Here is a 23,692-nt window from a genome sequence, read left to right as displayed (position 1 = left end):
TTACATTTATCCCTGTTTTTGAAATTCTGACTTCAGCATGCAGATTTTTTCTTAAACTCTCAAAATATTACTGATATCAAACTAGTGCAGCTCTAGTGGTAGTTTTATTACTTTTTTTTGCTCTGCATTAGCAGTGGGAGTGCTGCTTTTATTTTCTTGGAGTGTACCTTAATTTTTAAAGTTAATTTAAATATTTTAAATTGAAGGGTACCGCACCTTAATTTTTAAATACCTTTAAAAAGCTTTGTGGTCCACAGAGGTTCATGAATTCTTGGATGGTGCCCGTGTGATTGCTTTGATTTGAAAATGTGGAGATTGTAAGCGTAGACACAGTGACATCTGATTAAAGATACCTGTTACCAGTTGTCACAGGAAAGTTTTACCTGTCATTTCTTTGAAAATGGGTATTGAGCTGATTTTATAGGATACTTCAGTAACTTCTTTCTTTAGTCATTGCTATACAGCAGTACTTCCTTGTTTCTAGCTACTGAAGTGCATTTTTTTTTTTGTTAGGCTTATTTCCAGTGGATATCTCAGTTTGCCTTCCATTTTATCTTTATTTTTGTATTTCCTGGTCTTTGTGGTAGAACTGTCCTGTTTTGAGGGCTCTAATTGCTACTTACAACTTCACTAAGTGATTGTTGGAGTTTATGTAGTAGTATAAAAACTTTTCTTGGACCCCAGTCATGGGTACAAAAGCTTAAAGCTTAATTTTGGTCTTTTGGCATGGACATTGCCTATGACCCCCCCTGTTGGAGTTATGTACATCAGCAATTCACTTCTGTTTGAACCCTCTGAGGACTGGTCATAGTTTGTCTTTTCTTAAGATTTTGTGTAGTATGCTTGAATAATGTGACCACCTAAGGAATGTTTTCCCTAGTACTTGGCTAGCTGACAAATATATTGCAGATGTCTACTTTATTAAAATCATATTTAGTCAGCCTACACTCTTCTTTCTCTAGCAGATTCTTTTACTATTGCCCTCCAGTTTTTTATATCTTTGTAATTTCTTTTCCTGCAACCATACACAGAAATAAACCATTTTAATTCCTGCAGTCCTTTTTACTTAGTTTTGTGTAGAAGTGTGAAAGCAGAGATCTGACAATAATAAGTCACTTTTATTTTTCCTTAGGTTGTTGAATGGTTTAATGGTTAATTCTTTTATACAGTTTCTGATATTTTTTTTTTAAATCTGAGTGTTTCAGTGAAAATGCTGTTTCATAAATGGCATAAAAAAGGGGCAGTTTTATTAAAAGAAAAATGACAACAATAACATCTGGAAAAATGCTGAAACTTAAAGTTGGGTCGCTTACATTTTGTGGAAGCTGCAAGTGTCTGCAACACCACTGGAGAGAGCTGTGTGCTGAGATAAGTTGGTACTGAATACTTTCTACTTGCTAAATCTTTGGGAGGCTTTCTTTAAGGAAGTTTGAAAAAAGTCTTATCAGTGGACGTGAGGACTTGCCTGGGATCATTTGCTCACTGATTGTAACTCTGTTTAAGTTGCTTTTGGCCCTTTAGTGGGCATGTGCTGATTTTGGTATCATGTGTTAATCTTTTCTTCTTTGTTCATTTCTGAATCCTCTAAATCCACTCTACATTGTGATGATGTCTCTTCTTACACAGTTACCACCTGCACATCTTTTAATTTTCCACAAAGTTAATATGTTAATAAAGAAACTTAATGTGCTTTGTTGTATTTTCTGGTGTAAGTTTGAAAAAAGTATTTCCTAATTTAAACAGGTTATTACTTATGTATGACTGTCAAAGGATTGCCATTAATGACATTCTGTAGTGAAACCCAGTACTTTTTATGTCATTTGTTGAACTGAGAGTGTTGTTTTTACTATAAGGTAAAAGTCTTTTCGGTCTTCATTCCAGAAGACATTTAATTAGTGGCTTCTGTAAATTCTTCCTGTAACAGTCCTTACTATGCTGCCTTACAGAAATGGGAAGCTAGCATTTTATTGATATTATGGATAATACTAGTATCTTGATTTAATGATAGTTAAGTAAATAGTATAACATGATACATTTCTATAAGAGAGTGGAAAGTATTAGTCTAGGCATTATACCTGAATTGGTATGAAGAATGATTTGGATTTAGGTAAGCACCTTTGGTCCAACACACTGAAGTTTTCTGTTTTATTCAACAGCAAAAAGTTAATTTCAGCTTGCCAAATTTCAGCTTGGACTGGCTTTTTATAGCCAAGTTATAACTCCCTAGCAGTAGATACATTATAGAAATAGGTTTAGTTTAGTGGCAGTTGGATAATGCAAGTCTCTAACGCCAAAATCACTTCTCACCTTGATCAATTCTTGTCAATATATGCCAGCCGGATGTAAAGAATTTCTGTAAATGACTTAAATTATGTTATTTGTGTTTTATTAATAATACTAATGAAGTAGAAAGATGCCTGCCTCTCCCAATTCTGTAAGTTGCTGAGTAATCTCTTAATTAAATCTTGTTACATCTTTTGTGGAAATTGAGTCTTGACAAATTTTTTCATACATCCTGTGTTGTTGAAACAAAGTTAGGGATCTTCAAGTATTTGTCATGGTTTATATTAATTCATGCAAGGATGCTACCCACTGAGGGTGCAGAAATAAAAAATGCATAAAAATAAAAAAAAAAAAGAAATTACAAACTGTGTGTTGAAAAAGGAATAGAGCTTTGGAGTGAAATCTGTAGTGTGATTTATGAGATGGAAAAGATTTTGCTTCCTTGCAATATCCCATGAGATAATTTAGGAAAATGTTTTTGCATCTTCTGAACTGTTTTTGGATTGTTAATGGAATGGCCTGTGACAGTAAGAGGCCACTGGTCATCCTGCTTGGTTGTGAAGAAAGTGTTGGTGAATATTTGCCAGTCCTTTTTTTTTTGGCTACACTTTCTTGTTAGGGTGGCATGAACTGTGGAAATGTATATTTAGTTCTTTACACAATCAAATTTTTTTCCATGTGAACCACTTATTAAATTCACTTGAGCTTCTAATACCTTTGTGAACATGAGGAAAGTGTTATTCTCACTAACATATTACAAAAAGTCGTGCAAACATAGATTTAGAAGTATATATATTAGCCTACATAAATTTGATGTATGCTTTCTAGATTTTTATATACATTATTAAAAATATCTCAAGAATAGCTATAGAGATTATTATGTATCTTCAGTGAAGGTTCTGAAAAATAATGATGATAGAATTTGCTAAGTTGATTACTGTTTCTGGAGATGTTCTAGGTCCTCATGTTTGGATTCTGGATTTTTAAGAGGATAGTAATGCAGGAGACAGACTTGTGAGGAATATAGGTTTGCTTTGCTAAAGTTTGATTCATCACTTGGGTAAGACTTCTACAAAACTATCTGGATAGTTTTGTAGATCCACTATGTGGATTTAAACACATGTATAGATCTCTGGAAAGTCACTGTTGACACATGATGTCTTCATGTGTGTTAAGGCACAGTTTGTTTAATGATTAGCACAGTTAATTAAATCACCATAGGCTGTGTAAACTGTCAGCCAAACAAAATACAATTAAATGGAGGGTGGTTTAAGTCCTCCACTTAGATCATTGACTTAGCATCCTCTAATGATATTTATTGACCTATGAAGTATATTTGCATAGATACTTAATATGCAAGATCTCAATCCATGTTTTATTTGCATTAATCACAATCTGTATTTTCAAGTCTTGTGCAAGTAGTATATGTGAAATTAAAGCTGTTCATAAAGTTATCTACTATGTAGAAAACATCTGAATGTTTTAGTAATATAATGGCCAGTAGACTTAGCTGGAACTGAGTAGCTGTTGGATGCTACTGATTATGTGCAGAACTCATGTGTAGTTTATTTATTGGAGCTTGACCGATTTTGGCAGTGGTACTTATTACTAATTAACTCTGTTCAGATTAATTGATTGTTCCCATTTGTGGTCTGGCTGATAGTCATAATTTTACATTAAATATGATCTTTTGATTTTTGTCACATGAGGTGAATGACTTGTTAATCCATCCTAATCTAATGTCCAATAAATGTATCTTCCACTTTTTTTTTCTGTTCTTTAGTTTTCCTGTTGTCACTGTAAAAAGGGATATGTGTTTTGTCATCTTTCTTTCTTTTGTCTGTACTAGTTTCTTCCACCTGCCTCTCTTATAATTTAGTTTTTAATTTGTCATGCTAGTTTATACATACTATTTTTCAATATACTTCTACAAACTGTCTCTTGGTTCCTGACTTTAGGTCTTTGAGAAATTACAATTGCAGTGGTGCTTCTGTGTTGAAACAAGCAGTTCCTGGATATCTTAAGTCCTACTGTATCATCTCTGTGTACAAAGAGTAGGGTTTGTATTTTAAATGCACTATTAGCTTAAAATATATTTATTTTCTTCATAGTTTTTGAAGACTTAGCTTACGGTACTGTGTAACAGGACTGAAAAAAAACAAAGTCTGATTGAATAATGATTTTTATTCCTATTTGTTGGGACTGGAATTTGTTAAATATTTGTTCAAGTTTCTTATGACATCTATCTCCCTTCTATATCCTCATATAACAGCAGAAGCAGGACACATCTAAGTTTTATGTGCTGAGATTCTGCATGGTGCAAAGCAATTCATGATCTGAATTGTTTTCTTGCTTTAAAAAAGGCATCCATGTGAACATTTTCCTTTTTCATAGGATCATTAAGGTTGGAAAAGACCTCTAAGATTGTTAAGTCCAACTGTTAACCCAGAACCATTGTGTTTTCCACTAAACCATGTCCCCAAGTGCTACATCCATGTACCTTTTGAACACTGCAAAGGATGGTGATTCTACAGCTTCTCTGGGATGCCTGTTTCAGTGCCTGACCACTCTTCTGGTGAAGAAATTTTTCCTAATTTCAAATCTAAACCTTCCCTAGTGCCATTTGAGGCCATTTCCTCTTGTGTTGTCATAGATGACCTGGAAGAAAAGACAAATCCCCACATTACCACACCTTTTTTCAGGTAGTTTTTGGGGGCAGTAAGGTCCTCCCTGAGTCTCCTCTTCCCTAAGCTAAAGAACTGCAGCTCCCTCAGCCTCTGCTTATAAGACTTGTGCTCTTTCCCTTCCATTGGTGTATATGAAATAATCCTGGATTTTTGAAAACATGGTGGAGAACTTCTAAAATATCATTTGTTAAAAAAAAATAATAGAAACCGTCAGCTGAGTCTGTTGAATTGCAAAGATGCTTTGAAAGAATTTCCTTCTTTCGAAATGCTTGTCATCTTAGTCTGTTTTCTGTGGCAATACACTGAATCTATAAAAATGAATTTTAAAAGCTTTTTGAAATTCAGTCATTGAATATCACATCACTGGCTTATGGATTTTTTTTTTCAACGTGTTGTATGTACAGTTGGCCTTGAGGCTGTTGTTTTTAGCTGTTACTGTCTTCTTTTTCCATGGCAGAAGTTCACTGAAACAGCTGATGTATCTAATGTGAAATCACAGAGACTTGCATTTGGTTAGAATCACAAAAACACCCTTCTCCCCCCGCCATAAAATCCTAGATTCTACTAAGTGTCTAAGTGTTCAACACAGGTTATTTTGATAAAGCTAGGTATGCACAGCTATATTGGCAGTCCAGAAGAACAGGAACTTCTAGCAGTGGAATATAATGAAGTTTTACTTAGGTAATTGAAGTTATAACTGTTGTACAAGTTTGTTCAGCATTGAATTTTTTTTTTTTTTGAATGATAGGTTTTATTTTCTGCTGCTTCTTTTGAATTGTTTTTGTTTCTCTCAGCATTAGAAGGTTTATAATTCTTTATCCTTTATGTTCTATTTTTAGAACCTTTTTAGAATTATTTTTGACCCTGTAAGACTACTAGCTGTATTAATTCTCTAGAAAATGAAGTCCTATTTATTTTTTTCTGTACTTCTGAGGGGGATAAGCTGTGTACATCCCTGTCTGTAACCTTGGCTGGCTGTTAGATGCTAACACTGCTGCTCTCTCATTCTTCTTACTTAATGGAACGGGGAAGGAAATAAGACAAAAATGTTCATGGGTCAAGATAAATGCAGGGAGATTGCTTTCATTCTTCAGTAACCTTGGCAGCTGCAGGTTTTTCGTGTTTTTCTCACTTTTCTTCCTAGTAACTGCTGTGCAGCATTTTTTGTCAGTTTTTAAATACGTTATCACAGAGGCACTGCCAGTGTCACTGATGGCTCAACTTTGGCAAAGAATGAGCCCATTTTGGAGCTATCTGGATCTGGCTCTGTTTGCTATGGGAGCAGCCCCATGTCTCTTCCACAGGGGCTATGCCTTCAGCCTCCCCTGCTACCAGAACCTTGCCACATCAACACAATACAGATGCTCAGTTTCATCCAGACCTTGGATGCTACTGAAGCTTAAAAGCTTGGTTGCATGGCCATTGGACATATTGGCTGCACAGTTGAACTTGACTGTAATGTATGAGTTTCAGTCTTTGAATTATTTTAAAATGTGCTCCAAATGGGACTGCATCATCGTTGTTCTAATCAAGTTTCCACTGCATTTGATGTGATCTGACAGCTATCCACCACTGGAAAATGGAGTTTTGTTCCCCAGTTCCCTTAGTTCCTGTTCTTTCCCTTGAGTTAGCTTTGATGCTTGTCACACGCTTTTCAAAAACAATTAGGCTTGTTTTTTGAGTTGGTGAGTTTGATTGGTCCAACAAAGCATCTGATGCTTTTATACATTCTCAGATTCAGGCGAGCAAGGCTCCCTTCTGCTGTGATGAGCTGTTAAAATGAATTTAGGTATAATATATAACATCAACCTATCTGAAAAGTAGAGTGTAATATCTATGTCAAATGTCAAGAAAAGTGAACTTTGTTACAATTTCTGTGTGCTTTTGAGGAGTCCTAGACTTGACATGGACTTGTCATGGCAGTGCATTAAAGAAATATAACGGGGATAAAAGTGGCAACATATTTTAGTATTAGAAAAAGTTACTTCAATGAGCTTTGTTTCTCCCAGCTTTGTCATTGTCAATTTTTACTACAACTGCAAGCATGTGGCACTGTTCCACTGCTGGGTGCATGTAGGTGCAAAGAAGACGACAGAAGAAACTTGACTTGAGTACAAAACTCAACAAAACAACTCAACAGAAGAGTTGACTTTTGTGTATCTGTTGAAGTACATTGCATGTCATGCCTATTGAATGAAATCTGATTATGTTCATTGTATTCATGTTTTTCCTATTTACAAAAATAAAATTTGTTATACTGTATATGTTCTTTGCAAAAAAAATAAAATTAAAAGCCAGTGTAAACTTTTGTTTGGTAAATGATTAGGTGAAGATGAAGCAAAATCTGTAACTGATTATTTTAATGAAATATGAACTGAAGAATACAAATCCCAGTACTTGGGATTCACAGTTCAGAAGAGTCATGACTGCTACAAGTGGATCATACTTTTAGCTAAATAAAGAAAAATATCAAGACAATGACAAAGAAATTTTTTCTTTTGTTACATTCTTCATTTGTAACTGCCCTGGTACAGTCTTTTTCTAAGATCCTGATTGTTCCCACACATGCCACCTAGCTTTTTCACCATCTTTTGTATTGATTTCTTTTATGTAAGTAAAGGTTTCAGTTCAGCTTCCTTCTCTAAAGCAATGAAATTCTGCATAATGTAGAGTGGATTACATGGTAGTCTTCATTTGTAACAGTTTAAAGGGACTGAGAAATTAAGTAACTGAGTTATGTTCCTAGTTAGAATTCAGGAAGAAGATACCATTGCTTATCTGCAGTCTTTCACTTCAAAACTTGGTTTTAATGGCATAAAGGAAAGACTTGTATTTGGTCTGCTCTGTTTCCGTCTCTAATTTCATTGTCTGTCTGCTGCTTGTCTGGTAATATTGGGGAGTTAGAAGTGGTGATGTGTAACAATTAACAGCTCTGGTGTTTAGGCTTTTTGGAAAATTGCATTTTCCAAAAGAGTAGTAATGAACACCAAGTCCACTTAAGAGGTCTGAATACCCAAGGCTAAGATCTATTATTACTAAAAGGTGAAAACAGATCATACAGTACAGTAAGATTCTTGGTTGCCTCTTGTTGGTGTGAAGATCAATGACATTGTGAAATGAGGAGTTTTAGCTTTTTTCTGTACTTCTTGAAAGCTTTGTTGTGTCATAGTATCTACCTGGATATCAAAACTGTCGCTGTCTCCCACAGTAGAGATTACTGAAACCAATCAAAACAAATCAAAATATTTTGTCTTTTTTGTGTTCGTATGGGTTTGTTGGTATATTTCTAGTTGGATTTTTTTTGTCAAAGTGGGACAGATACGGTTAAGTATGAACTAGTTAAACAGTATTGTCTTTCTAATTTCTTTCCACAGTTTTAAAACCGTGAAATCATGGCTCATTCAAAGACAAGAGCCAATGATGGAAAAATCACATATCCTCCAGGAGTCAAAGAAATCTCTGATAAAATATCTAAAGAAGAGATGGTGAGAAGGCTAAAGGTTAGTAAGCAACTTAATTGCTTGCAGATTAAAGCTTCTTGTAAAAGATGTTCAGTAATCCTATTACTGTATTTTATATCTGGGAGTGTTTTTTTTTTTTTTTTCTTTGGGCTTTACCTTTTCTATGCATGGAGAAACTTGTGTGCTCTTGTGCTTTCTCTTCTACCCCTTTCTTGAAATGGCTTGTTCAAAAAAGGTTTAAATGCATTTAAAAATCACAAATAGAAATGAGCTGCATTAATTTAAAATACTATTTAACTTTTATTTCAGCTACTATGCTAAGTCAGTATTTTCATTGTTTTCCAGTATTTTCCTCTCTGAAAGAGAGTAATAATTTTGGAAATAATTTGGATATGTCTCAATACAGTCCTTTTATGCCTTCTTGCTCTTTGGTTTGTTTATAAAAATCTTTATTCTCATTATTTTAGCCTGTGTATGATAAAGGTACTTTTGTTATACTTCAGTCTATATACTTTGACTATACTTGCAGTCTTTGATATATTTCTGTCTTGAATTTCTTGACCGTTTTATTTGGCCTAAATGTACAGAAAAGTTGGCCAGATTGGGAGGCTCATTTTGTTACTACAGTTCTGTATCTACCTGTGTACTCTCACAGAAAGGCAGGCCTGTGTTGTGCAGAAGGAATGCCTGCAGCTTGGGCTTGCCCTGTGAAACAGGAGGGAACAGATGTGGGATGGGAACCTTAAGTTTTCTGACAAATGGAAGAGCTTAATTTGGAGTTTTCTGAAGAAGCAGTTTTAAGTCATTTGGAACTATGGGTAAATGAACAAAACCCAATAAAATCCCAAAACACAAGGGATGCTTTTCGTCTTCCCCCCAGTAACCTGTCTAGGCTTTGGGATTTTGGTTGATGGACTTCAGTGAGTATATTGCATTCTATGATGCTGAATGAAAAACATTTATAACTTTACATATGAATGATTCCTATGAGAAGGAATTCTTTGTTAGCACTTGCATATTTTTTTCAGCTTGTGGAAATGCAGCGCCACAGTTCTTACTAATCCTTTTTCTCCTGTAGCTTAATTTCATTTCTGGCCTTGAATGTCTAGTCCCTTCTGTCATCTTGATCTGTCTTGCATAGTAAGAGGACCTTGTAAGATGGCTTGTGTTTCTTGTTGTTTTATTCTGGCTGTGTTGATTATTCATTGGTACTCAGGCAGGGAAAACCTGCAGTATTTCTTTTATAAGAGGTTGGATGATCCATGCTACACCACAAGTATACAGAACTTCATTATAAACACAATTGCAGGTGCTAAAGAACAGTAGTTGATAATAAGTGAACGCTTAGCCTCTTGATTTCTCTGACTGCCAAATTCATGCAATTATCAACAAACAGCACAATATCTGCTTGTGCACAGAAAAGTGCTTTTTCCTAATAATGATATATTAATATAAATGCAAATTATTGAGAAATCTGAGAATAAAATGGAAAATATTCAGAGTGAATTTCTGTATTAGCATAACTTATGTTGGACATTTGATGCATTTTGAATTGATGACTTCTTGTAGTTTATAATAGATTTGGAAAAGAGATGGAAGCTAAATGGTGACAGTTGTGAAGTAGCACTGAGGACAGAGAGAATAGACTCCAAAATAAACTCTTGGGAATGATGAATAGTGTGAGAAAAGCATTTTTCCACAGTTTCTTTTAATACATGAGAACCAAGTAATCATCTAATGAAATATTAATTTTAGACAAGCAGTCTAACAATACACTTTTATGTCAGTTTTATGTAAGTAAATTCCAAAGCTTGTTTCTGTGGAATGATGTAGTAAAAATTGAATAGGTTAAGAAATATGTGCCACATCTGGAAGATGAAGCTCTAGGAGTATAAATTGTGGTGATCTGGGTGTGATTTCAGGCTCTGGAGTCCTCTTAACTTGTTGCTTTGCAGGAACCTGGAAAACTATGATAGAACAACTAGCTTGTTTTCCTTTATTTTTCCTTAAACACTGTGATGGATTGCTCTTCAGACAGGATGACTGATCTTTGTTGTCCTGACTTGTACAGATGTTCATGTTATCAAGGAAAAAACATGAAAGGTTCATTTCCAGAGTAGAAAAAACCTATACTTGTTGCAAGAAGTATGAAAAGACTACTTTTCATGGAAATGAAAACAGTTCTGACTTGTAAATTAATTAGTGTGTAAGGGCACCAGTGCACTTCAGGTGGTGAATCTTGTGCCTGACTGGGGAGGACTTTATTTTTCTTGCAATGGAAGTTATGTCTGCATAAGCTGCTGATCTTCTTGTGCCTTTTGGTAAAGGATTCTCATATGTTTGAAAACTTTACAGCTTCTGTGATCCTAATTATGCAGAAGTTTGGAATTTTTTTGAGTTGGGCTTTTTGTTCCCTGACCAGTTATAGTAAATTTTTTGGAGGGGGAGAAAAACCCAACCAAACAACAAATGATAGAAAAGTAAAGTAGTTTGCAGTGTTACAGGATTCTAGGACTTTACATTATTATTCTTTGAATAACATCTCTTCTTGCACTGAAGAAATAGATGGGAGTTTTGGCTTTAATTCTCAGGATTGTGTAATTAAGTCTTTAGTATAATTTTGTTAATTTTACAAGAGCTGAACTCCTTAAAATCTGCCTCTGTGAGTTAGATAAGGAATTACTTTGTTTTGTCAATAAATTTCTCTCCCTCAGAAAGTTTTTCAAATGTAAGAATTCTCACCAACTAACAGTTACTAAATATAGCTTTTCCTGCTTTTGTTTTATTCAGCATGTTAAATATTTGGTGTCTCAGACTCTTTATTTTTTTTTTATTCCATAACTTCAGTAACTGGATCCTAATAGTCCTAGTAGTCATTTTAGTCTTGTTGGACAACATCCTTGCCACTGAGCTGCCTGGATTTATATATCTGTATTTGCTGAAAGTGTGGGCTCTGCTTCTGGGCAGCACAGGGAATAGAATTTTCCTCAGAGGAAATAGGCAAAAACCTGAAAGAGAATAAGAGGAAAAAAATCATCACTGAATAGTTGAGAGAGAAACAATACTTTTAATAAAGTTTTGCCATTTTCTTAATTTTTAAGTGAATGACTGTAACAATGAATGCTGTTGCACTTCTTCAGTTGTCAGACTTGATTATATGGTTTCTCAAAAAGATTTGGGAAGTCTACAACTAGGCTTTCAGTATTTCTGCTGAGACTGTGTGTTGGGACAGTTGATACAGGACTTGGCCAGGTCTTTCCTGTGCCCTGAAAAATGAAAACACTAGTTGCTCAAGTAAGTACTACTGCACAGCTAATAATGCTTCTGACAGAAGTTGCAGAAAACCAGAAAAGTAACTTTTAGTAAGGATTCTGTTACACAAAGTATTACATTTTATGTACTAATGTGTGTCTGTCTATCTAGATGGTTGTGAAAACTTTCATGGATATGGACCAGGACTCTGAAGAAGAAAAGGAGCTCTACCTAAATCTTGCTTTACATCTTGCTTCAGATTTTTTCCTCAAACATCCTGATAAGGATGTACGTTTGTTGGTAGCATGTTGTCTTGCTGATATTTTCAGAATTTATGCCCCTGAAGCTCCATACACTTCACCGGACAAACTGAAGGTAAATAAAATTAATCTCTTTTTCCACAGCAGGTTTTTACACTCTGTGATTAATGTAATTGGTCATGACTGCTTTTTCCCTCTTTTTATTTCTGGTTCAGCCTAAACAGGTCAAAGTTTTCACTTGATTTTGGGATGTGATTGGTCAAGTCAATTGTCCATGACATAAAGGGCTATACAGTACATATTCCCATAACTTGCAGAGTTTTGGATTTGTATTGAAAATAATTGTTTTATTGAACTGTTTTTGGGATTTGTGAGTTAGTTTACCTTAGAAATATTGATCATATGTATAGCTTTTATCACAATCTCTTGCAAGATAGCTAATCCCTTCACTTGGGAAAATACCCCTGCATCTCAATGAAACTACCAAGAGGCGGGTACTTTTATATTTATAGATAAAGGTTCTATTGGAACAAAGATCAAGTACTTTTGTACAGAGTTAAATGATATTTGATCTGACTTGGAAAATTCTGCAATTACAAACATCACTGATCCCACTAGATGGAGATGGTTGATAGAGAAATGTCGGGTTTGAAAAGGAAGTACAGATCTGACTAATTTGTTCCATAAAGAAATAAATTTTATATTATTTTGTGGGTTCTTTTACTTTTTAAAGTAGAAATCTAACTTAGTTCCCAACTCTCAGAATCAAACTGTTTCCCTTGCACAGTCAGAATCTAGAGTGATGAAGAGTTTTGGGGGAAATCTGTGAAAAACCAGGTGAAAGTAACACTGAAAAATGCGTGCTTTTTTGTCTCCCTGATTTAGAAATGTGTGTGGTCTTTTTTGTTTAGGTTGGTTTGGTCTTTGTTTATTCCACAGTGGGATAAAAAGATGGTTGTGGTGGATGGTCTATCTATTTTCACTTAACAGGAAATCACTCAATTTCTCATCTAGTGGTTGTGCCAGCAGTGCTTCCTAATTAGGGAAACAGTGCAGTTTCAACTGCTGTAGTACATCTTTTGTTAACAGACATACTGGAGAGATATCTAGGGATTTTTCTTAGTTGTTTTCTTAATTCTGAATTAGTGTGTAATCAGAGGTACAATATCTGCTTCCTGTACTTATTGATTGCACCATCTTCAACTGGAGATAAATATTAGCTTTCTCTACTGTGCTATATTTAAGTCTGGTTTTCAGGTGTCCTGATTTCTATTTCAGTTTTTAGTGTATGTTTTAATTTGCTTGTTAGGCTTAGAGCTTTAATTTCTCTTTCTGAGTTGGGCTAACTAAGTTCCTCCTTAGAGTATTTGATCTACCAAATGCTAGTAAGCTTCAGATTTCATAGTGTACAGTGTTGGAAGGTTTACAGTACTGATCTCATACCTGAAGTATCAGAATACTACAACCACTGCTTGGAGAGAACTTGGAATGGATGAGGGACTTCCACTGCCAGCATTGAGTTCTGTAATCTGTGTGGATTTCAGAATTCAGTTTCTTGATGCAGTTTTCTAAACACATTTTGAGAAATCAAGAAAAGTCAAACAATAGGGACCTTTGCCTAGGGCTGCTGGGGTAGGTTTTCTGCCAACCCGTTTCTTCTGAAATCAGCTTTTGTGGTTGCAGGACAAGCTGTGATAGAAATGTCGAAGAGTTCCCTCCACTTTATGACAGAGGTAAGAGGAAGAATGCTTCCTCTTGGGTTATATCTTGGAACTATTTTTACCCAGTATTTAATATTAAATCCATACTGCAGCTGAGTCTAATCTTGTATGTTTAACACCAGAGTTAAAAATGGCAAAGATTAGAGCTGAAAAGGCTTAATTTCTTGAGAGGAAAAGACTTAAATCTTAAGTTTTTGCCCTTGCTTCAGAATCAGTGGATCTCTTTGTACCTTACATGTTGTGCAAGTGAGATGCTGAGGAAAGAGATAACAATCTCAGGTTTTCCTCTTTTATGTGTATCATCATTGTAAATCTTTTGCTGATCATGGAAAGAGTGATAACAGGGATGGAAAATGGCTTGAGTAGAATAAAAACAGAGCTGGAGTCAGTTTACTCTGCTGGGATCTTGAAACTTCTAACTTTGAGCCCTCCTCAGTCCATGTAAAGCCTAGAGCCCAAATCTAATTTTCTGGTGGGAAGATAATCTAATCAATTATGTGTGTCAACTGAAAATGACTTAAACAGAAGGACTGTCTACCTGTCTCTGCCGAAATGTAGATTTTAAAAAGGGTATATGGTAGCAGAATTTCAGTTATCTGAAGGTGTTCTCTGGTGAGAGCCATGACTCTGATTACTGAAGCCATTATGTAGTTAATTAACACCACTACAGCAATTCACAAAAAGAAAAAAAAAAAACCCTAAAGTTGAAGTGTGAGCACTTTTGTTTTTGAAATCTGGATTCTAATGTAGACTTGCTTTGTGCAGTCTCATATGAAAACCTGTTGTCCACTTATGAAATTATTGCAATTTTTTGGCTGAAGCCAAAGTTTATTTTAGCCCGTGTTTGGAATTTATTAATGTATGTTCAAGTAGTATGTTATGTGTGCTTAAAAAAAGGAAAAATGTGCTTAGAAAAGGGAAAAATGTTTGGTCAAAGTACATGCGATATTAAAAATTACTGAGTACTTCTGAGTTTAGTCTGTCTTGCTTTCTTTAAATAGGAGTAGGAAAAAATGGTTTAGGTATAAATGCTTACTTTTTTCAAACCATGCTGTTATTTGAAGTATTCAGGTGTTGGAGTTATTGTACATATATCCTGTTCATTAATGTCTGTAGTTGTGTACAGCACAACGATGAGAACTTTCTTTTGGAAAGTTAGTAGGGTCTTTGAATCACATTCAGTAGATAAGTATTGCATACTGAACTGTAGGGTAAAAACTGAGATGCTTGCTTAAATGAACTGATTGACATTTACCTCTACAAGTAAGATTTAACAGAAGTAATCAACACAGAGCATGGGTTCTAAGATTAAATAGTTTTTATGTTTGGCATTGGTCAGTCTGTCACATGCCCCCTTTCTTCTTCAGTTGATTCTTATTCTTCCCTGAGACTCAGTTTCTACACTTTACAGAACCTTCCAGTGTACCTGTTTTCCATTCATTTTGGGTGGGGACTGATGGCCTGCTAGTGTTCAGGCACTAATGTTTAAAGGAGGGATTCTTCAGATGGGCTTTTGCATGGGAACTGAATTCTTCTGAGAGGTTGGAGACCATTAGGTGTGTCCTTTGTGTCTTTTGGTTTAATTTCAGCTAAAGAGTCTAGGTTGTGTGCTCTGTAAAGGATCTGAAGTGTGAACCAGACAGTGATCCTTCTGATCATCCTTAACTCTTCAAAATCAGTTTCAAACCAAATTAGAGCATGAGTGTAGCTGTAGCTCTGAACTGTGTGCTTGCTGTGCTTTTTTGCCAAGAGTTGGTGATGTCACATGTAATCTAGTTCTTGATTTGACCTTGATCCACAGGAAGTTCTCAACCTAATGATTAAGGCTGGATTTTGTGTTTATAGTGTTGGAAAAAAAGAACCATATTCTTGTCTTTTGTCTGTGTATTACTCTTGGGGGACTTAGGGGAAATGGTCATTTTGAAAGTGTTACAGAAATGCTTTATAGACTATTTCTATGATCAAATTTCAGGATTAACAGTAAGGCTCTATCCTATTTATTATGGCAACTTTATACCTTTTGGAATTTATTTGATTTACACTTAGGTTGTTAGAGGAAATATAGATATAGTTGAGGCTGTGAAGAGTGTTTCTGGTGATACTTATTTCTAAACATTTTGATTTAATATAGTTTTATTAAATTAATGTAGTTGTAGTTGTGAATTTCCAGCTGTTAATTATCTGAATGTCAAAAAAAATTAAGATTATACCTTCCTGTATTTGTTTTTAGTTCATAATTGACTATTTGTTCCTTGTAACCTGCTTCAATTTACTGTGTGAGACTTTTTCTGAAGGATTCTTGTGGTGGTGAAAGTTGATAGAGGAAGCAGGAGGAACTTGGTTTATGAGTTTTTGCAAGAGATGTTATCTGTGTCAGTATCATGATGACTGAGAAATGCACATACAATACAGGGTGAACCTATAATAACATCTCTTAGGAAAGATGTAGCCTACTACTATGTTCCTCTTCTTTTGAAACTGATTGTAGTATGAAGTAAAAATATTAAATTCATTGTCCTGCTGAATAATCTCTTGACTGCTGCAGCCAGACAGTGACAGCTGTGTTTGTCAAGTTGAGTGCTTTTCTTTGGAAATGAAAAACATTTGTTTCCTTAGGAAAAGGTTACTTTCTCAACGCTTTAAAGAAATATGAAGTATTTTAAAATAACTCCTTGACATTTTCAATGATGTTTTTTAGATGATCTTTTTGATAATGAAATAATGTCTGTCATTGCTGCATATTTTGTAGTGACTAAATAATACAAGTAACTTTAAAAGGTAGTTCTTTTATATTGAAGATTTAATTGCCGTTGATTGAATAACTAGCACTTTTTTCTTTTCAGGATATATTTATGTTCATAACAAGGCAACTTAAAGGTTTAGAAGATACAAAAAGCCCCCAGTTTAATCGATACTTTTATTTGCTTGAGGTAAGCTTCATAACTTATTTCATAGTAATTGTTAAACATAATCTTTCAATTTAATCTTGTGTTAACTATTCCTTTTATTTTTTCCTGTTCCAACACAGAACATTGCTTGGGTCAAGTCTTATAACATATGCTTTGAATTAGAAGACAGCAATGAGATTTTTACACAACTGTATAGAACACTGTTTTCAGTAATAAAGTAAGTATTTCCACCCCAGATTTCACTGTATATTATTGCATGATGAGGTCAGTGAGTTCTAACTTGTAGCATTACTGAGTTTTGTAGTTCAGTTTAACTAAAGGTAGAAGAACTGTCAGTTTTTTCTCTTTTAATGAAACAAGACACACTGCTCATCATCTTTTCTTCCTAAGAAACTTAGCTTTAGTTGTCATTTACTGCATTTATTTTATTCTGTTCTTGAAATTGGATGGTGTAATATTCAATTCTAAGGAACTTGGAGGGTTATTGCTGTGAAAACATGAGTCAGAAGGTAGCAGACACTGGAAGGTACTGCTAGAGGTAGTGTAGCCTTTTCCCGTTGCTCAAATCAGGTCAGCTTGAGCAGATTGCCCAGAACTGTAGCCTGTTAGGTATTGGGCATCTCCGAGGATGGAAAAGCTGTGCCATCTTTGGGCAACCTTCTAGTGCTCAATCACCCTTTTATTTAAAAAGTTTCTTATGTCTGAGTGGTATGTCTTGTATTTCACCCTGTGCCCACAGCCTTTGGTTCTGTGACTGGACACCACTGAGCATGCAGTATAAAGACAGTATTGCCCTGTCTCCTCAACTCCCAACATCAGGCATTTAAACTTATCATTAAGTTCTTTCCTAAGCCATCTCTTCTCAAGCTAAAAAAAAATGTTAGCTCTCTCAGTCCATCCTTCCACAAGAGCAGCTCCAGGCCCTTAATCATCTTTATGAACCTTTGCTGGACTGAGTTCACTATGTGTGTGTCCCTTTTGTGCTGGGAAGCTCAGAACTGGACATGGCATTCCAGAGGAAGTCTCCCCAGTGCTGGGCAGAGCACAGGGATGCTCCAATACATGGTCTTTTCATGGCAGGGACAGATGGAGTCTTACTGCAGGAGTGAATGAGGAGAGCATGAAATTTAAGAATGACGGTATATGCGATCATAGAATCAAAGTATTTTGATTTTTAAGAAAACTTGTGATTTGTTGATTTTATTCCTTGTTATTTGCCATCACCACAGGGAGTACTCTGAATAGAAGTTGTACTTTATATAGATATTACGCTAAGAATTATTTTTTTTTAATTTCAGCAATGGTCATAACCAAAAAGTACACATGCACATGGTTGATCTAATGAGCTCTATCATTTGTGAGGGAGATACTGTGTCACAGGAGCTTTTGGATACAGTGTTAGTTAATCTAGTGCCAGCACATAAGGTAAGACTTAGTGGCTTATGTTTTGTTTTGTTCTATTGGGTTTTTTTTGAAATAATGATTTCTTGGATGTATGTATGCAGATTTAATTGAGAGAATGGCTGTAGCAAATGTCTTTGTATTCTCTGGATTTTTTTCCTGAACAAGTAATTTTAGTAGAAAATTCAGTCTACTTTCATTGCTCTAGTATACTTTCCATAAGCAAAGTATCAATGGTCACAGTAATCTAAAAGGTTAAATATTATATGAATTTAAACAGTTTTTTTATGTCCCATCAATGCCAGTAGAATGGAATAGAGAAGTTAATATATCCTTTGGAAAATTTTTAATTAATGTAATGCTGTATCAACAGTTCAAATTAAGGTGCTGTCCTGAGTGGGAGGGAAAAAGTTGTTATGACTGCTAATTTGTAATTGGCTCTGTTGTATTTCAGAAATGTTGGCTTGGTGTTATTGTTATGTTTCTGATGCAGCCATAGAATCAAAACTGTATGCAGAAATGGTGGTTCAGGAAGAGCCCAAGGAATAACTATCTTGCCTTAATGAATAATGTCATGTTTAAAAAAAAAGTCTCCTATAGATGAACTAAAGGAAAAACTTCAGAACTGTGCATGTGCTGTGATACTTAAATGTTTAAAAAGCATGGAAGTCTGACTCCTTAGTTCAGGAATTTAACTGTGTCTTACTGAAATCTCATGGGCTACTCGCTTGTAAGTTGTGCATGACAAAAAAAGACTGTGGGGAATTATCTAGGGAATGTAACTGTATTTTGGACACTTCTAATAGCTTTTTCTTTTCCTTAAAGTATATTCAGGATGGTGCTAACTGCTATAGTTTGTAAAAAGTGTAAGGTTAAGTGGTTATTAACAGAGATGCTTTGGAATGCCTACCAGTGTGTCTTTACCACTACCCATTCATTTCAGTAAATAAGTAGTAAATAAATTATTTTCTATTGACAGGGAAAGACTAAATGCTTAGTATAGGTCAGTAATTTTTTATCTACCACTGGAAATGTTTTAGCTGTGTCCTTCAAGAAGTCTAATACTTGTGTGCCAGGACTAGAATGAAATTTGTGTGGCTAAAGTCCAGATTTATGAAGTAAAGCTTTGGAATACAAAATGCAAAAGCAAGAATATGCAAAATACTGCAGTCTGTGTTCTCAGTTATTAGGAATCTATTGTTCATTGTGTCATCTGTGTTTAAATTGCTTTGACTGTACTATTTTTATATTTCATGTTTAATAAACTGACTTTAAGTTGAGGAATTTGTATCCTGTTAGGATGTCTGTAGCACTAAAACAATTCTGTTTCATAGTGGATTTTAAATTACTGGCTGAATATTTTGCTAAAGGAAATATATTTGGGGGTTTGCATTTTCTGCTGCTTTTCTTTTAAATGAAGTCTCTCTGTGGATAGGATGCTCATTTATGGCCTGCTTTCTAACAAATAGATACATAATGTCAGATTGTATTCTGAGTATGTTTACCTCTTTTTTTTTTCCATACTAATGGAAAGGAACTTCTAATATTTTTCTGTTGCATCTCAAAATCTTCACACGGTGAATTTTTATTTTAAATTATTTAAAATTTGGGTCCTCTAACTACTTTCTGTGGCTACTGATGTCAAGTTGGAAAAGTGTAATAAATTCAGAGTTGAGAATTTTTCCACTCTTCCATTGAGCACAAAACTAGAAGGAGATAAAGGATAAGGCCCACCATAAAAAAACCCTGTGTCTTAGCTGACCTCACTGTTCAGCTGTGTGGGCTGTGGAAAAGGGAAATTGGATGATCAGACTGGTCACCAAAAATGGCATAAAGGCAGACATTGGTGTAATGGTCTGTAGGGAATACCCAGGTTTCCTAGGTACCAAAAAATATCTTTGATAGAGTGGAAGGAATATAGATCTGCTACTAGCTCAGTTTGAGGAGGATCAGATTGTGAGATTGTTGAAGACAATTATATCTATAGAAAGTGACATAGGCAAGTGGTGTATTTTTAATATGCCCAAAAGGAAGGTTGTGTATGAGAGGGAATTTTTTAGTGACCTTGTGAACTGAATGGGTGCATTGTAGAAAAGAGTTGTATTGGTAAAACAAGACTGAGCTCCTCAAATCTCAGTCTGTATAATTTATCTAACCTGTGGTCTGTAAGTATGTGTTGGGAACAGAACGGTCTTCCAGTGACTGAAATTCAACATTAGACAGGTTTAAGCAAAAATTACATGAATATTTTTAGGAGACGTAGTAATTAGTTGAGCAGTTTACAAAAGGTTAATTCAATACTCTTACCCCTTAAACCAAGACAATATTTTTCCAAAGGTGAAAAATAGATATGGTCCATAGTGCTGAGTGGTAAGTGTAAAAAGCAATGGTGTTCACAGGATGGCTGCAAAAACTCAGGCATAAAGAGGATATACCGGGCACATGATATATTAGCAAATGTCTGGGTACCATAATTAGTAGTCACTGAAGAGTGACAACTCTGAACTACTCTATCTCCCTTGAGTTTGTCATCCATCTCACTTGGTCAGGATAAAAGCCATACCAATGTAAACCTGAATGAAAGCAGCTGACACCAGTATCAGAAAAGAGGCATGCTGGAGTGTGCACAGGCTTGCTTGACTAGTACAGCTGTCAGATAAGCCAATAAAATGGCAAGCTTAACTTGTTTGACCATGTGCTTACCTCTTAATTTTGATGCTCAATTATTTTTTTCCTTTTGTAGTTTCTCTTCTATCAGCTCAACTGAAATTCTTTTGATAGGATTATATTAAGAGAGAATGAATTTAAGTGACCTAAACCCAGATAAGACCTAGAAGCAAGAGAAGAGGTAGTTAGTATGAAAGGGCAAGAAAAATAGTTTTTCTTTCTCCTCTAATGATCTTTTTGTATTATAATGCAGACCTGAAAACAATTTTGTGTTTGTGCAGAGTGTTAGAAGGCAAATTGTGCTTGATTTCCTTGAGTGTTTGCCAGTGTTCCATTTTCAGCCTCAGGACTGCTACAGGGAGTCCCACATTGCACATCCCACATGCTTTACATGCCTATGTTTTAGAAAAAGTGGTATTGACAATTAAATTCTTAACTGTCTCTACTAGGAATTTGCTTAATATTTAGTGCTATCTATCTTGGCAACATCTCAGCTGAGCTTTTTCTTTGTCAGCCGTCCTTCATCTGTTTACCTTCCTGAGGAGAACAAGACAATCTCTTGAAACTGTTCAGTCAGGTGCTCTTGGATATTAATTTGGCTGCTGTGACATTGATAGTAACAATAAAACTGAAGATGCTTTTCAAATTCCAAGAAAATAATATGTGAAAAATATGCTTTTCAGGAGTATTTGCACTAGCTACAGACTTAACATTTTGTTTTCCTCCCAGAGCTACAAAATTAAGCCTAGATTGATGCTAGCTTAGTCATCTCCTGCAAATAAAAATCAAGGGACTTGCCTTTTTTTTCCTTTTAAGGGAGGTGTAAAAATTATTTCACTTTCATATTTTTTGATCTGTATTAAATTGGTTATTGAGAGGTAACTGGAAAAAAGTAATTGACAAGTCAAGTGTGTATGAAGTTCCATCACTTCCATTATACAAATAATTTCGGCTCTGTGGCGTACTCTGCTGTCAAGTATTGTCTGTATAAGCACAAAAATGTGTGTGCCATACTGTCAGAGAGGTTGCCACTGCTTCTTCTGTCAAAAAGTAGAAGTTTGTCATTCTGGAGAAAAGCAGGTATGAAAAATGAGTTGGCAAAACTGTTAATGTTTTCCCAAAGTATAAAAACCTTGAAATACCAGCAAGAAATGCCTAAAAATCATGGTAGAAATTGAGACAGAGGAGAGAACTTGTGGTTGACCAAGAGAGCTTCTATTCAGGTATTATTGCTGGAGGTCTCCCAAGGTTTTAAAAAATGTGAATGTTCTCCACTGTTTATTAACATTCTTTTCTGAAACAAAACTAGAAGTTTTGGAGGAAAAAGTCTGGTTCAGATTGTTAAATGTAACCTCAGTTTTCTTCCAGAAGATTTGTCTTCTGCCTTCTCAGGGGTGGGTCTTTTGTTTCTGCTTATCAATCAATATTTTGGTTTTTTCCCTTCAAGATGTAGTAATTGCTAATGATTATTTTAAACAATGTTGCCTTCCTACCCTGCTCAGGACTCTAAAAACCTTAGGCCTACTGGATGCTTACGTGCTCCTTAAAGACATCCTGATTAAGATAATTGTCCCCATCATGAGGGCTTTCTTAAATCATTAAAAGATCTTGAAATACACATCAATTTTCTTTCTAAACATATGGAAAGATTGTACAGATAATAATGGTAGAAGAGCTTATCTAAAAACAGAGAAGATTTGTCAAATTAGATGTTATCCTTTTAAAATTTCTTCTTCAGGAGAAGGAAATCTAGGATATTTTTGTGATTGTTGAATTAGTCAGAAGGTTTGGTTCTGTAGAAGATCTTTGAGCCTACTTGGTACAGGCTGGTCTGCTCTTTGAGCCTACTTGGTAAAGGCTGGTCTGCTCTTGTTTTCATTTCACCTAAGGCAGTGCCACTTCTGCTTGTTTCTCCTTTTTTCCTGAAACTGGAAAATGAGGAAAAACTCATGTGCTTTTAAGGCTTCTTTGATATTGTTATTTTCAGAAAGTGGGGCCTCTGGGCATTTGAGGGTCATGACTATTGGCACTATTAAATCAAGTACATGAGGCATGAAAAAATAGCTAACTTTTCTTAGCTGCTTGTACTCTAGACTGTTTTTCCTCTTCAAAGCTTTTTTTAGATAGATATTTGCATTACACTTCCTTCTTACGCAGGGTTGCAAATAGCCACTTCTAACATTTATCTTGGGAAGCATTAGGCTTTGAAGTGAACTGCTGTGCAAAAGACACAAGCTGAAACTGTAATTAATGTGAATCAGAACAGATCTGCCTGTTGGAACTCTCCCGTGCTAGGTCTGCTCTTTAGACTTGTTTTGTACTAAACCAGATCTTGCTCATGATCCAGGGTTCCCTCTACTCCCGGTGAAAATGGTTTTCTTTGTGTTGCTGGAGGTGAACTGTGAAGTCAAGAAGGATCAGAATAAGAATTGCAAGTGGCAAACATTCCTTGTTATAGTTACTTGTGCCTTTTATTTGCTGAACCATTACAATTTTGAATAACAGAAAACAAATTATTCCAGTGGAAATGCCTCTTTTTTTTATTGTGACCATAAAGAGCAATCTATTATGCAGTGTTTTTTATGGGACATGGAACAATTGTACAGTTTTGTAATAAGGTGAAAGTATTTTATATATTAAATATATATTTATATATTAAATTTTTCCAGAATTGGAATTTTTAGTCACCTTCTCTATTGGCTTTGAGTAAAGCAGACACTTCAGGCATGAGTCTTTGTAGCATTTCAAGTTCACCTGACTTAATTCTATCAGTAGGCAAGTCAAAGACTTTTTTGTTTTATATTACCAGAAAGTGTTAATCTGTTCCCACTCCTGTTTAGAAGCCTATAGTTATGTAGGGTTTTTTAAATTTCAGACAGTACTCTCCATATCTTTGCAAATCCTCTCTTTCATTCAGCATATCCAAGTAAATAAATACCCTGGGTTGTGGCAAGACACTTTGTTTGCTTTTTATTGTGCCACAGGAAGTTCTTTTCCTTTTATGGTGAGAAATATTTTGGAAAAGCAGCCACAAACTGCCCCTTTTTTACT

General features: G+C 35.2%; 1 protein-coding gene across 4 annotated transcripts in view; it reads left to right on the top strand.

Moving 5' to 3' along the window:
* PDS5B (PDS5 cohesin associated factor B) overlaps positions 1-23,692 on the top strand; it is a 99,104-nt gene that overhangs the window by 12,178 nt on the left and 63,234 nt on the right. For all 4 annotated transcript variants that reach the window (XM_064409041.1, XM_064409039.1, XM_064409040.1 and 1 more), the window contains exons 2-6: positions 8,345-8,470; positions 11,855-12,058; positions 16,508-16,594; positions 16,693-16,790; positions 17,872-17,998. In XM_064409041.1, coding sequence (XP_064265111.1) covers positions 8,363-8,470; positions 11,855-12,058; positions 16,508-16,594; positions 16,693-16,790; positions 17,872-17,998 — 624 coding nt within the window. In that variant the 5' untranslated portion in view covers positions 8,345-8,362. The remainder of the gene's footprint in view (positions 1-8,344; positions 8,471-11,854; positions 12,059-16,507; positions 16,595-16,692; positions 16,791-17,871; positions 17,999-23,692) is intronic.

The sequence above is a fragment of the Passer domesticus genome, chromosome 2 (genome assembly GCF_036417665.1).
Source record: "Passer domesticus isolate bPasDom1 chromosome 2, bPasDom1.hap1, whole genome shotgun sequence".
Classification (NCBI taxonomy): domain Eukaryota; kingdom Metazoa; phylum Chordata; class Aves; order Passeriformes; family Passeridae; genus Passer; species Passer domesticus.
This window is presented reverse-complemented; position numbering and strand designations above follow the sequence as displayed.